Genomic DNA, 16215 nt, shown 5'->3' with positions numbered 1-16215 from the left:
AGAAATATTTTTCTGGAAAAAGAAGCCAGTTGTCTGGTCCTGTCCTAGCTAGAATGAGTTCGATTTCCTCGTACTACTACTTAGCTTTTTCCGTTCTGGTTACCTCAGCAACCGTAGAATATGCATCGTTCGCCTGCTACGTACGCTAGTTTATTTCCAGCTGAATAAGGTATGAATAAATATTGTCCAGCAGAGACATTTTTCTTCTTTTGAAATAAGAATTTTCTATTCTTTGTTCACGAATATAATAGCGTTTGTTTCGAGTTCAATTCGTTCAGTTTATTATTATCATCGTTACTATCATTAATATTATTCACGATACAACCGACGACACGACCAGGTAATCCGAAGAAAAATCGGCATTAAAATTGTCCGGTAACGATTCACCGCTAATTAATAGTATGTTCACATTATCGCTGATATCAAGTGATATAGGGATATACTTGATATCCGATGATATCATGTGCGATATCACTTGATATCCCATACAATTTGATGTCAACGCGTATCACCATTTTAGCATGATATCCGGGATATCATGTACGATATCATGTCGAGTTGTCAAAAATCGCAACTAGCAACACGGATAATGGCATTGAACGCACTCATTTATGAACGTCACTTTGAGAGTGACAATAAACAATCATTATAATTTTGATTTTATCAACGAATATTGGCGTTCGGAAACCGATAAAAGGGAAACTTCAATTATTGAATGAATTGTAGGAGAGAAAAGCAATATTATTGATCTTACTCCTAATGGGAACATTTAATATGACAACTTGATTGTCAAACGATATCATTCCGATCATATGTGAACAGTTCGACATGATATGCATATCATCTCGGTATATCAAGTGATATCAGCGCTAATGTGAACATGGTATAACACAAATATAGCGACCCCTCGAGAATGATCAAAATAATCTTCTCGAGCAACACTGTTCAAGTTACTACGAACAAGTTACCATGGAGCCCGTGAATAAATAAACTATAATTTTATAGAGCAACAGATACATGTCTGCATAACTAGCTTGAAAAGTGAATCAATTGATTAGTGTTTTAAGGATAGTTGTAATCACCCCTATTCTGTAATTCGATCGAGTTATTAATTACATACAAAGTTAGTCATTTTGGTGCTTTTGGTTCAGAGCTTCCTAAAAGGGTAAATTTAGTATTTGCCGGCAGAGCAGCTGCACTCAGTGGTTCCATTTAGTGAGAAAATATCAGTTTAACGTCCAACTGAAAACATTTCGTGGCAATCAAAGATTCATTTTTTCCGCGCAATACGATACCGTCAATATTACCTACTCAATGAATTACATCTTTGTATTTTTTTTTGTATTACATTATTCTTTATTTGTAACTAACCAGATTCACCCCAGCACTCTACCACTGATTTGAGTGGGTTTAGAGTGAGTGGCCTCAAACGGGTTCCATATTAATCGACAATGATAAGCGCAGTTCCCATGACTAGAGTACTATGAGAATACTTCCACTCGAGGTAGTTGATAAATCCAAATTTAATTTTCCGCGAATCGCAAAACGATTCGGAATTTGTTTTGTTTACGTTTCTCATGCCTTTAACACACTGTAACAAAGGTTATAGTAATTGTTATTCAAAATCAACAATTTATCAACTTGTGTTGCCAGTTCCAAACTTTTTTTAAGCAATTTCGTTTTGACATTACCAGTTACTGAGGGGTAGTTAAATTTGCGATACAGTTTTGAATCGCGAATGGCAGGTCGTGTCGTCGATACAACCCTACACAGACATCCGGCCATCGTGGTTGCGCCTGCTGAAACCACCAGGTCGCATCGACGACTTCGAACTGTTCGGACAGGATAACCGCTGATACAACAGTTTAGGGTCAGGTAGTCAGATCTCACGAACAGTTCGATTCGAGAGTTAAGACAGTTCAGTTCAACAAATGAATTGTGATCATTTTCGAAAACATCCTAATAAACTAAAGTACTTTAGTACATATCGCCACTTGTCACTTTTTGTCGTGAATACGACTTACTTTACTATGGGGTGCCTTTTCAAAATTAGCCATATGGAAGAATGGGCAGAACTTAATCGTGAATATCTCGACTTGTATTAATGGTAGCAACATAATTCTTTCCCCATTTCATCAAAAATATGATCAGGAATTTAGGATAATATTTTGAACAGTGTGAGATAACCACAAACAACTATAAAATTAAGTTTTCTTAAAATTTGAAAACAACGCGGAAAACTTTACTTTCGCTTGGGTTTTGAATGCGTATAAAATGGGAACCGTGGTCGAAAATAAATCATTTCTTCTTGTGCGTTGGATGGAAGCAGACGTCGGGGCGAGAAGACGCATTCAAACAGCGGCATCGGAGAGCGCACTTTCTGCGTGGTTAAAAACCTCAAACGCTCAGGTCGTATTTCTCAATCGCCTTCCGGTCGTCAACGCGAGAAGACGCATTAAACCTGTTTTGCATCATTTGGCACTGCGTGCGGATGTGTCGGTTTGTACGCAAAGCTAGTTTCAATTCAAGCAAGAACGATTGTATCAGCTGCTGGTGCTTTGCATCGGAGAGAAAGAAAACAAGAAACGAAAAGTGGACAGCATTATATAAAATTAGCCGTTCTAATGGCTCTAAATGTTATCTAAAGAACTATTACGATTACTTATTTGCAAATCGAAGGTAGAAATCATCAGTTTAGTAAAAATCCAAAATAATTTGATTTGCTTCGTGCACTTTTCGCTGTGCGAAAATCGTTCGAGATAAATGTTTCGAACTATGCTAAATATCGTAGAGAATTCCACAATTTCGTCCTTCTAAAAGGCAGAAATGAATCCTGTACAGCACCTTGATAGTTTCTTTCAATGAAATATGCAAATCCGAAATTAGTTAATCGACGTCAAAAATCGTTGAAAATTTTAGTAGTGAAAAGGGGAATAGTTTCGCAATTCACACAATCAATCAACTATCAATTCGAATTCGAAAGTGTAAAGAAATTGTGTCAGTTTTTTTCGTATTCACGACGTCCAGTTATGTCTCTGATATTACACACCCGTACTTTTTTTCTAAGGGGTTCGCTAGCGCACAATTTGTTGTAGCATTCATCAGTATGTTTTTCTTTTTTCATTGTTTAACAATATATTTTTTTAGGCTAATACAATGGCCACCTGGTTTTGTTATAAAATTTTCTTCATTAATTCCTTCAAGTTACAAATTTTACTGTTAATGTCCATAGCAGAATGGTTATTTTTAATTTACCATGACACATACTTCATGAGTCAAAGATGTTTAGTGGTCCGATAAATCCATTGCGATGAAACTTTTTCAATAGAAGAGAAACTCTTTGTGGACTCATTATTAGTTCATCGGCGTAAATCCATTGATACAGCATTGATGATTAGAGTTCCGGCGTGATTCCGCTGATAAGTGGATCATTACTACCCTCACTCGCTCATTAAAAATGGCATTACTTTTTAGTAATGACGCTTTCAAGTCAAATCAACGACCTTAAATTTACAGAACACACCTGAAAATAAAAGACGATGCAAATACCACGCTTAAGTCTTGTTATTTCTTCGAATGTAAAACAAAAAACAGGTACGCCTTCCAATTCGTCTTCTAAAAGAAAAAAAAACAATTTATTAACAAGTAGATCGGCTACTTCATCATCTTCCTTCAATGACAGCTACGCTAGCGTAACAGGTAGACATCTATCTACCAGTATTCCATCAATGCCATTCGCTTCTTTATACGAAGTCGATTTAGACGATACCTACCTACAAGATCTGCTTTTTCAAATGATCATCCCAATGAACTCGATTTCATCACTTTTTGAAACATTTCGAAGTGGGTGGCGATTCGTCAATAATATTATCATGAATTTGAAATTCAACAATGATGGCTAATATTTATTTAAGCATCTTAAATTGGAATGCTCGATCTTTAAAATCGAGCAAAGATGAATTTTCTAATTTTCTCAAAGTTCTCAAAATTCATATTGCCATTGTGACAGAAACTTTTCTGAAATCAAATGTCAAATTGAAAAGCAATCCACATTATGTGGTTCATCGATTTGACAGGTTTACTGGAATGGGTGGTGGTGTTGCCATTTTTGTCCGACGGCAAATTAAACATCGAATTTTACCTTCTTTCAATACTAAAGTTATTAAAAGCTTGGGAATCGAAGTTGAAACCATTCATGGAATTTATTTCATCGCTGGAGCATATTTGCCATTCCAATGCACCGGCGAACAATTAAATTTCTTCAATGGCGATTTACAAAAATTCACAAGATATCGACCGATTTGTTTCGTAATAGGGAACTTAAATGCAAAACATGTCCAGTGGAATTGTAGGCAAAATAACCGTAATGGAAACACACTTCATAATCAACTCACTGCTGGTTACTTTACAGTTCTTTATCCTAGTAATCCAACTTGTTTCTCTTCCGTGAAAAACCCGTCTACAATTGATCTGGTTCTAACATATCAAAGTCACATTTGTAATGAACCGATTACACATGTCGACTTTGACTCAGATCATCTTCCTGTAACATTCCGACTTTCCAACGAAGCTATAATTATTCCAATTAGTTCTCTATCCAAATATCATACAGCTAATTGGTTTGAGTACAGATCTGACATTGAAAATCATGTGGATCATGAAATTATTTTAGAAAATTCTGCGGACATCGACACAGCAATTGATAATTTGAATCGTTACATTATCGAAGCTAGGAATCTTTTAGTTCCCAATTAAACTTTATTGTTTTACGTTTCGCATTCAGCCCATCAGTGCATTAGCAGATTATGTTGGACTGCTAATGCCACCTCGCGGATCAACTTAATCCGCCAAGCAGACGTAAAGTCATTGCTATTTACAACGCACTTTTTTTGCACCGAAGTGCAATGTCTATCCAGACGTCTCCGATGTATCACCTCTGCACGCATCCTCCTCCTCATTCCGCTAAAAATAGGAGTCACCTGACTTGTGACGATCAGTGCTAAGTCAATCAAACTGCCGATACGAAACAGATTGATATGATATTTGTCTCTCCTTCCGGAATATCGTGCACCTTTAACCCCCATTATATCTCTAGATATCAATGGAAAATAATTAAATATTGTTGCATCAACTCCATATAATCTCCCTTTTTTTTTGCTTGTCCAATTAGAACAGTAATCATGCATCTATTAGGCACCAATCAATCATCGTTGGAAGCCTGCCTTTATGGATTTTATGTCTAAAGACACCTAGGTAATGTCAATAATGTGTGCGTAAAAACGAGTTCCATAATCTTTTTCCGAATTCGATCAGATAAAACAATAGTTAGAAATGAAACAAATCAGTTGTTTTTGCCTGGACTGGCGATTCAAGAAAAGTAGAAACTTTGAACGAAACCTTTTCCATTTTGCTGAAAACTGCTAGTGAAAAATAATTTCAGTTTCCTTGTACTACCAAATACTCCATTAGTAACTAACACATTTCTCTCTTAGATTTCACTTCAAAATAAAGATTTATATACCTTTTATTAAAATTCCAGCGAACTAGAAACCTTTGCTCGCAAAAGCCAAAGGCAATAAATGCGGTATGTTGTTGAAAAAATCCTTTTGTTCTTTCGCAAAAGCGCTTTTTCACAAAGCATGTTCATTTTTCTTTATTTTGTAAAGCGCAATCCAATACAGATACACTGAAGCAGTGTAGCAATATGTAACAAAAAATCGAAAATTAAGAATGTATGCAATTTTCCATCAAATATCGACGAAATATTGATCAAAATAAAATTTGAATATGAAATCATGTCTTACATTTGTTTGAGCACATATTATGGAAAAAAAATAGAATGTTTGAAATTAAGTTGTAAGCGCGCCTTTGATAAACTGGTTGCACTGAACATATAAATTCGGAGTGTAAGTGCAGGATTACCAAATGTACGGATTTTTCAGGATTCTACTGATTTGGTAAAATTTACTGAATTTTATACGTATTTCTAAAAAATTATTGATTTCATACAGATTTTTAAGGAAGTCTGTTTTTCCATTATATGATGATAGAGGAACGTGAATAATCGGTTGGACAATCGGACCGATTCCGGCCGACAAATTTCACTGGGTTAAATCATTGAAAATATACGCAAGTTGAACTCAGTAGAGCTAATTAACTTTTGAACTTCCATAATGCACCTAAAGTTTGTAGTACATGTCATAATTTTGAACGATAATAACTAAGTCATTTGTCGAGGGATTGACAAATTGACAGTAAACAACAAGTAAATTGGTTTGAATTGATCTATGTTTACACGTGCCAATCACAGCATGCCAAAATGATGTCATCCTTTAATAACTTTAGTCGCTGGCTGCCTGCGAACGAGACACGTAGCTTGTCTAGTGAGTGGATTACAAAACAGAATTACATCCATTCGTTCACTGGATAGTCACTTTTACGCGCTGTATGGATGCCATTTCACGTCTGCTGCATTGCGTATTCGCTTGAGTATATTGAATACCGATCAGCTGTTGATTATTCAGTAACTAGCAGGCCAATTTAGAACTATCGGTGTAAGATATTTCGTACTTAATTTAAAGCGCTTGCATCTCGGTGATTTGTTGATGGATTTGCCACATTTAACTTGATTCGAAAGCATTGCTTGAATATTGTAACTTAAAAATTAATTGATTTGTCGATGGGGTCGTGCGTATACGAGAAATTCAAATTTCGAGCGAAACGGTGGCTTGCTAATGGACTCAGCTTAAATATGTGTTATAAAGATAATCATAGATACTTATTTTTCATAAATATGTGCAATTCATGATGTATTAGTAACTGAAGGTTCTAACTTCTTAAAATTAGCTTTAGTTCAATATCGTTTAGTAGAAAAACCATGTCCAATTTGATATATATTTGAAAAACCAACCAGTAGAAAAATGTAAAATTATTAAAGGTCTAGGCGTAATTTTAGACTCAAAACTTACTTTCGTGGAGCATTACAATACAATTGTCAATAACGCAAATAGTATGTTAGGCTTCATTAAACGTTTCAGTCATAATTTTCAGGACACATACACAATTTTGGAATACTGCAGTAAAGTATGGAACATGTACATCCGTACACGAAGAACGCATCGAATCGGTCCAAAAACAATTTTTACTGTATGCGCTTGGTAGACTCAACTGGACTACATTTCCTCTTCCAATAATAAGGGGCGTTGTAAGCTCATAAACTTACAAACACTCGAAGAACGTCGCAATGCTACAATGCTTTATTTTCTCAACGACATTGTTTCTCAACAAGTACTGAATCATTGCTTTCACAACTAATATTTTACTCTCCTAGCCGTCATCTTAGGAGTCGTCAAATAACCTTGGAAAAAATATCAAATCATATCCAGGAAACAAATAACAGAAAAATTGAGACCAAATCGTAGAAATAATGTATAGTAAATAAGAAACCTTTTTTACTTTTTTTGACTGTAGTCTACATTTGTTTGACGAATAAATAAATTAATAAATTTGGAAAAAACTGGGCGGAGAAGTATAAAGAAATAATCTTACATAATGTTCCACAATTATTTGTCTATTTTTCAAATTTAAATATGTTAATGGGAGAGTTTAAAAATTGCATTTTAATGTCATGATGATCGGTCGTATAGCGTACACAAAACTATTTTTTTCGTATTAAATAATAAATAACCTTTCATAAATTACGCAATAATTGTTATAAAAAAGATTTAATCGGTGTAAAATAAGTTATAAGGATTTATACAGATTTTTTCTCCTCCACCAACACCCCGACACTAGATGGAATATTGAAATTCAGTGCGCACGATCTGGCATCGCTGTGTACTTTTCTGTAATCAGCCATCTGACACCGGTATGTGAGCACCAGCCATTTGAAGGTATACCGATTACGTTGAGCCCCTCGCGTTTCGAGCCCCAAACACTGCGATGTTTTGATACTCATGGCGACTCTCAAATTGTGAAAATTATCTCCACTTAATGTCCCAAAACCGGCCCCTGTCACGACGCCATCTTGATGAGATCAAAATCGGAACTTCAAAATCAGCTTATTGCAACGTTAACAAACAAACAGTAATGCATTTGTTTAACGCATTTACCTTGTTTAGTGCACGAAAATTAATAAATTTTGTGTCGACTCTCTCACAATAACTTGTCGGTTTACCTAAAATACAGCAGACAGTGTTTTGGGACATTAAGTGGAGATAATTTTCTCAATTTGAGAGTCGCCATGAGTATCAAAACATCGCAGTGTTTGGGGCTCGAAACGCGAGGGGCTCAACGTAATCGGTATACTTTCAAATGGCTGGTGCTCACATACCGGTGTCAGATGGCTGCCTAAAACACTGTCTGCTGTATTTTAGGTAAATCGACAAGTTATTGTGAGAGAGTCGACACAAAATTCACTAATTTTCGTGCACTAAACAAGGTAAACGCGTTAAACAAATGCATTATTCTTTGTTTGTTTGCGTTGCAATCAGCTGATTCTGAAGTTCCGATTTTGATCTCATCAAGATGGCGTCGTGACAGGGGGCCGGCTGTAATGGAAAAATATGTGTCACACCACCAAAGTTATCAGCTGGTAGCAGCACCTTTCCAGTCAAATTATTCTGAACGCATTTCTTCAGGTGTAAAATCACACATGAACCTGTTTATATATAAATTTAGCGATGAAAAAACTGATTGCGCTTGTGATAGAGTAAAATGAATAGTGTGGAACGGGAATGAATTTTAATGATATTTCAATTAAGCTGTTAAGTCCACTAGTACTATAAGTACACTTGGAACCAAATCTACGGATTTGACCTCATGGAAAAGTGGCATCACTGCTCACGGCCTACAGCTCTTTTTAAAAGAGCTACAGCTCATTTATTTGCTATTTAGTTCACCGCATTGTGAAGAAGGGAACCTTGCTACGAGTTTAACGGATCTTGAAGAGTGACTTCTAAACGTGAAGAAATGGGTGCAGCCACGTACATTCGTTCGTTCTTCCAAACGTGCATCTTGCCTTCTTTGACGGATCAAATGAGACATCGTGAGTAAGAAATCTTACCTCGAACTCAGTAGGCTAAGGTACAGCTAGGGATGCCACTTTTACAGATATTCAACGAATGTGACATAATAATTATGTTTTGCAGATGTTTGCTAATACGGCAATTCTCAAAAATGTATAATACAACTTAGTCGACTGTGATGACATCGAATAAAGACAAATAAGTTCGCGTAGCACTAGAAAAATGAACGAACTTCAATCAAAGTTTACCTTTTATACCTGTCCAGTAGAACTAAAGATGGTGCAAAAGAACTAGTTCGTCTGGAACTGGTTGAAGAACGACAGTTCTTTAGCCTTTGGAAAAGAAATAAAACTTGTTGAATGCTGTGAGAAAATGAATTCATAACTGTATATTTCGAAACGGTCGTAGTTTGTAAGAGGTTCTGCAGTAGAAATTGTATACATTCAGTGACCTTTGAAAAACTGCACAAAAGTGAATGATTGCTACTTTAAACACCTGCAAAAAAAAGTCTACGGCATTCACTACTAAATAGCTCGTTACCAAGGAACCAAAATTTCTAAAGAAATGAACGACTCAGCACCATCAGCCTGTTCCAAATTAGTCAAAACTTCCTCGTACAAAACTTCCTTTACATCTCGACCATAGGCGAAATCAGCATGACCGAATAGCTTATCCGGCACCGGATAGCTGCTGACCAGATTCGATAGCTCCTGTTGCAACTGTAGAACATTCCGGTAATTGACCACCCGATCTCCGTAGCTGTAGTAGAATCTAACCGGAGCTTTGACTCGCGACACGTTATACTTGGGAACTTGCGTACTGCCGTACCGTTGCAAGTTGATCTCCGGATTACCGTAGTCATACTGCTGGAAGATTCCATCCCGAAAAAGTTGACACACATGATGTATCTGCTTGACGGAGACACCCGCCGGAAAGTGTCCCAGTAGTATTCTGAGCAATTTCTGTAGCACAATAACGCAATAAATGTTTTGATGGCTAATTTGCCCTACTGACAGAAACTCACCACGTCCAAATTCTCCGGGTACCCACCAACCACATCGAAGATCACTAGTCGACACACTCTTTGGGCCGGTGAAGGACACAGCCTTTTGAAGAAGAAGTATTGGTATTCGAAGTATGGAGTAAACTCATATATTTGGCTGGCAGTAAGTCTGGCTACGATTTCGTCACAGGACATTACGATGAGTTTCAAAAGGAAGCTATCGAACTCTTTCAAATAGATGGCTGGCGAAAGGAGTTGCATCTGTACGAGCTTTTCGTTCAGTTCGGGTCGTTCGCTCAGCGCTACGAAAACAACGATGGTTCCTTGGGAATAGCCAATAAAGTGGAGTTTCCGCGAGTCCGTCTGCTTCAGGACGTAGTCAATAAAAGCCGGTACATCGTACAGTCCAATTTCGTGCCAGGTGAAATCCCAGAACTCTACAGAAGTGATGGCATATCGTTCATGTTTCCTCGAATAGCGATTACCTCGAGCGTTTCCCATCCACACATCGTAACCGAGATCCGCCAGTAGATAAGCCAAACCGTGATTCCTTCCGATCAACACCCAATCGGCACTGGTACTGAGCAATGAGTGCATCAAGAAAATCGGATATCGTCGTGAACCGAGGTGACGCGGTGGAATTCTGTACATCGCAAGAAGGTAGCCATCTTCCGTTCTAACTTCGTGCTCTTCCACTTCGTAACCATATTTCCTGATCAGTTGAGGCTAGCAAGAACAGAAATTTGGATCAATACGATATCACTTAACCGATTCAAGGTTCGTCAATTCATTGTCGTCAGTAGAGCGTCCTCATCATCAACCAGAAACGAATGCGATTTGTTCCCGATAGATCGAACAAATGGAACAACTGAACACAGCAGCAGTACCGGACCAAACATTGTAAGCAACATTTCTCCACCGAACATTCGACGAACCACGCGCTCCGGGGATTCAGGATTAACTGTAAGTAGCCGACATCGAATGACACGTTCTATGGAATCCTCTGCGTTCTGTACCGGGCATCGCTATACAGAAAGAAAAAGATGCAAGTACTCAGATCGACGAAATAGATAGAGATGATTGCACTAATTGCTAGTATCACAGAGAACAGACGTTCACGTCGGCCTCAGGTCATTTTCATTTGCTCCACTGTGGATCGATCGACATAGTTTATGTGCATTTTAGTATATCAATGCCCGGAAATACGATCAACAACCTTGAAGTGATCGCTGAACCTTACTGATTACACAAGCACTAGGTCTCGTGAAAGAAACACACCGATGAAAACACTGATACTTTATTTTATATCATTACTACAAATTGATTCAATCATAAAAACACCCAATGGGGGTATTAAAAATGATCAATCTTCAATTAATTAAACTTTCGTTTGATTCATCGAAGCCATGAACCATTTTAACTAATGACCCTACAACCAGAGATCAGCGGAGACATGTTTGAACTGTCAAAAGAGGTTCCAATCCGCTTGTTTAGAAATGGACTTGTTGCTCGTTCAGTTCCAAAATTTCAGCCCGGAATTCAGATTTAGAAATCAGGTTCCGAATTTTGAAACTGAGTTTTGAATCTGAAGTTTGAGAACAAAAAACTGAAATCCAGGACCAGAATTCAGAAACAACATTTTGTTGGATTCTCAGAGTTCAGTTCTAAAATGCATTCCAGAAATCAACTTCAGAATGTCGGTCTAAAACTTGGTTCCAAAATTTAATTTCACATTTCTAGAAGAGTAACTGAACTCCTAAGCTGGATTTTGAAGATCTTTGAACAAAGCTCCGAATCTGGTTTCCAGAACTGCATTTCGGCGCGGAATTTTGGATCCGAGTTTAAAACTGAATCCTGGACCGGAATTCAGTAACTAAAATTCAGCTTCCGCCCAGAATCCAGTTCCTGAGATCAGTGCATTTCCTAGCCTATTAGCTAAACAGCCAACATAATGTAGAAATAAATAAATCAATGATATTGAGTTTTAACTGGAACATATTTATTTTATATTTCAAATTTTATTTCAATTGATTGTTTGAAATATCGGCATTAGCTCACATGCTTGAACACCGATAAGTTCGCTTTTTAATGTTTGCCGAGATTCGGGAAAAAATCTAAGTGTGTAGGTTCGATGATCAGTTCAACAATCCATTTTATTCGTATTTAAGTAAAACAATATACGGAATTTCTGTTATATAATCCATAACTGAATGATAATAAAAGATGGAGCACGAAAACCTAACATCAGAGAGCGGTTTGTAACTAATTATACTGTTTTCTTAGAAACTACGTCACATAGAAAACTAAAATTTTGGCAAAAAGAGCCGGTCAACCCAATCTACATTACGTCATAAAAAATTTCCGGTTTTAACTAACTCCGTGGGTAGGAATGTCGCAATATCGATCGATTAATCGATTAATAACCCAGATAATCGGACAATATTAAATCGATTAGCTAGAAACTAGTATTTGATTACTAAGTTAAACGAATACTTCGAAAAATTCTATAACAATAATCGAATAACTAATCTAGTAATCGATTAACAATCCAGATAATCGATTAAAATTCAATCGAATAGTTTGAAAATTATACTCGATTATTGAATAATCGAGTAATTTAAAAAAATTGGACATCCCTATCCGTGGATTTCAAAAATCCAGTCAGAATTTACAACCAGAAAGAAAACACTCACATCAAGACTGAAAGCCACCGAGATCTACGGAAAATCTCCGGAAATCCCCGTAGATCTACGATTTCGGAGGTTTTCTACGGATGATATTGACGAGGATTGATATTTTTATACGGAAACTGTTTACCTGACCCCGCATAGCGTTTTGGCTACCTGTGCACCCATGGCCACCAGACGGCTACCAAAATTGATTCAGTGACGGTTGTCAAATCCAATTTGACAAAACAAAGTCGCCTGTATCTAAGTTAGCCGAGCGTTTTCATCTTCTCACCTTCGCTGGAAATGTCAAAGATTTCAATGTGGAAAAATCCTGGTGGATACGGTTGTATCGTTTGAGTTGTATATCTGGCAGCGGTGTGGCAGTTGGTGACCAGAATGTCTGCCAGCCATATTTTTCCAGCTGGCAGCGTTTAGTCAGCCATCTGGCAGCCAGGCGTATGCGGGACGACCAGAAAAAGTCGTTGCCTGCTTTGCACCGTTAATGCCCCGTTTACACTTCTGCTGGGTGCCAGCATGCTGGCGTCAGTGTACTGCCCTCTTAGGAAAAAAAACGTTCAACGGTGGTCCTTTGTTGGTCTAATACTTTGGATCATTGGACCACAGTTGAACGTTTTTTCCTAAGAAGGCAGTACACTGACACCAGCATGCTGGCAGCCAGCAGAAGTGTAAACGGGGCATAAGAGTTTCCGCACGGAACCGCAAATCAACCTAATTTTAAGTACATTCCACCCAATTTGGGGGTTTCGTTCAATAACCTAATTTTAGGTAAAGTGGCTCTAGGTAGTTTTCGTAAGACACGTGCAAAAAATACTCAAAGATGAGTTATATTTACTCTATAGTTGAGTCATATTGACTCAATTGCAAGTTAATACGGTTTACTTAATTTTAGCTTATTGAACGAAACTCTCGCTGTTGGGTGGTTTTGCTCTTTGTATTTTGACAACAATTGAAGGAGCGAATGAAAGGAAGTACTCAAAATTAAGTAAAAAGAAGTCAAATAATAGGTAGTTTTTATTTTCCGTGCGAGGAGAATTTCGATCAACGGAAATGACACTCTACAACTAACTGGCATCACTGCAGAAAGCTCATCTAAAGAATTGTTTGCATGCAGTAGCTTTTAACAGATTTTCTTCCCGTCTGCACAAATGCGTTTAGCGTGAAACAATTGTATACAGCCAGCACTCAGGGAACCAAATAAAACATTCTTTTTGGCGTCATGTTGACTGCTCATTGACAGCCACAAATGCAAAACTGCTTTGTGTAAAGTTATGATCACAAAACCTAACCTCAATCAGTTCCACCCAAACAAAAAACTTTTTTTTCTTCAATTTCATTTAACTTCATACATAAATGTTCATTTTAAATATAAAAATTCTTTTTAAAGCTGGAAATAATTTGTGTGAAAAACGAATTTATAACTAGTATTGAAAAGTTAAAATGAAAGTAAAGTTTTCGTTCCATGAAAACATGCGGATATAATAACCCTGACCGTGAATTGAAAACACGAGGGAGCGATGAATTTTATTTTCTCACCAGCGATGCCAGAGAGTTGTAGTGTCGTTTGCATAGATTGACATTATCCTCTGAAACTACTTTTTTCTGGTTGTCAGGAAAACTGTTTCCGTATAAAAATACCAATTTCCGTAGATATCCGTAGAAATATTCTAGTTTCCGTTTTATCTACGAATCCATACATCCGAGGAAAATTTTCTAACCAGTAGACATACGGAGATTTCCGTGAATCTGACATCGCTGTTTCTCGCATTCTTCTTCGTTCTCCTGCTGTACGCGGCTTGTTGCCGGCATCAAGTAATGCCGGTACCGGCAATCGCTAGCACGACAGAGCCTGCTTTGATCTGGAGGTTCGACCGAACGTCAGCAAAGCATACTTACTAGAGGTGTGCAAAACAGCTCATTTTGGTGAACAGCTCCGAACCGATCAGCTCACCAAAGTGAATCGATTCGATGTATCAGCTCATCAGCTCTTTTAGTTTAAACTTAAGGTTCATTTTGTGCGCCGTTTTTCTTATGCACCGGTTTTCTTTCATATGCATGATCGAAATTGAATCATTGATTTGCAATGATGCAATGAATGCAATGCGAATTAACTTATCTTTAATTGATGTCGACTAAATTGAATCTCTTAAAGAGCCGAAGATCCGATTTGCTCGTAGCGTGTTCCCTTCGTCATAATGCAGTGAACTGGGTAGCAAATGAGTGAGCTGGTGAGCTGCGGTTCTTTTGAAAAGAGCTGTGAGCTGTCAGCTCACTTCAATGATTCGATTCACTGGAACAGCTCAGGAGCGAATTGCCCATCTCTAATACTTACCTGGCATAGGGGTAGGGATATCGGAAATTTCGAATTACTCGATTATTTAATAATCGAGTATATTTTTGAAACCATTCGATTAAAATTTATTCGATTATCTGGGTTATTAATCGATTACTCGATTATTCATTCGATTATCACTATGGGATTTTTTTTATTATTCGATTAGCTCAATAATCGAATATTAGTTTTAAGTTAATCGATTCAATATTACTCGATTATCTGGGTTATTAATCGATTACTCGATTAATCGATCGATATTGCGACATCCCTACATAGGGGTTACCGTGATCAAAAAGGCGGTTCCCCCAGGGCGAGGCCCTTCCATTGCACTACGGTTGGGTTGACCTCTGCGATTATCCCTCATGTGGATAACTCGTATGCGCAATTTTTGGTAGTCGGGACGTGCGTACGCGCACATCCCGATCCATTAGTTTAATCAAAAGATTCAGTTCGAATTCAGATGTTTCAACGATCTGCTTATGGTAGAGTCCAAAAGCGTTGTCGGTGAGTTTTTCACACTAGAGAACAGTCTTCGCCTAAGAGATACGCCCTTTGGCCAAAACAAACATACACCGATAACAGGAGAAAGCCTCTCAGTTTTTTTTTCACGCAACTTTCTCTCGGCGTTTAACACAGAAACAGCTCCCTCTCTCCCTATACGGCATGAATCAAACGGCCGACACTGTGTTGGACAAAATCGAACCGTGCGATTAGGATTCCACCGAGTCAAATGAATGGGATGTTCATTGGCCAGGACACACGACCGAACGAAACTTACCGATCGGCCTGAATGAAGAAGCTCTCGATTTTCCAGTCAGGGTTGCCACATATACAGATTAAACTGCATTTTACAGATTTTTCTGATAAATTTGTGACCAAGATTCTGTATATGCAGATTACAGGTTTTTGGCAAAAAATACAAATTTGTACAGATTTTTGATAGCGTGGATTAAAAAATGGATAAAGATTATTAAATAATGGTATTGATTATTTTTTGAAAGTGAAAACATTATCCTGATTGTGTGTTAATTAAAAAAAAAGAGGATAAAACTAAATATAAAAAAGTATGTTAAGGACAGTAAATACAGATGTTCTATCTGCTAATAAAGGCTCCAACGCAAAAACATCTTCCAGCGTTTTTTCAACTACAAAATCATAAAATTC

General features: G+C 37.5%; 1 protein-coding gene and 1 non-coding gene across 2 annotated transcripts; one reads left to right on the top strand and one right to left on the bottom strand.

The window, feature by feature from the left end:
• Positions 1-9394: 9394 nt before the first annotated feature.
• Positions 9395-10928, bottom strand: LOC131426020 (lipase 1-like). Its single transcript, XM_058588454.1, has 3 exons — positions 10917-10928; positions 10051-10755; positions 9395-9988 (listed from the first exon to the last, which is right to left on the bottom strand). Exons 1-3 carry the CDS (start codon positions 10926-10928, stop codon positions 9563-9565), a joined length of 1143 nt encoding a protein of 380 aa, XP_058444437.1. The 3' UTR covers positions 9395-9562.
• A 4383-nt stretch (positions 10929-15311) lies between these two features.
• Positions 15312-15474, top strand: LOC131426778 (U1 spliceosomal RNA). Its single transcript, XR_009229196.1, has one exon. It is a non-coding gene; the product is annotated as a U1 spliceosomal RNA (small nuclear RNA).
• Positions 15475-16215: the final 741 nt, after the last annotated feature.

This window comes from Malaya genurostris, chromosome 1 (genome assembly GCF_030247185.1).
Source record: "Malaya genurostris strain Urasoe2022 chromosome 1, Malgen_1.1, whole genome shotgun sequence".
NCBI lineage: Eukaryota > Metazoa > Arthropoda > Insecta > Diptera > Culicidae > Malaya > Malaya genurostris.
The sequence above is the reverse complement of the archived record's forward strand: the minus strand, read 5'-3'. Positions and strand labels throughout refer to the sequence as shown.

Bases quoted from the DNA above. Each gene is read 5' to 3' on its own strand.
- LOC131426020 (XM_058588454.1), bottom strand. The intron at 9,989-10,050 runs GTGAGTTTCTGT...ATTGTGCTACAG, and splicing joins ACCCGGAGAATTTGGACGTG to AAATTGCTCAGAATACTACT.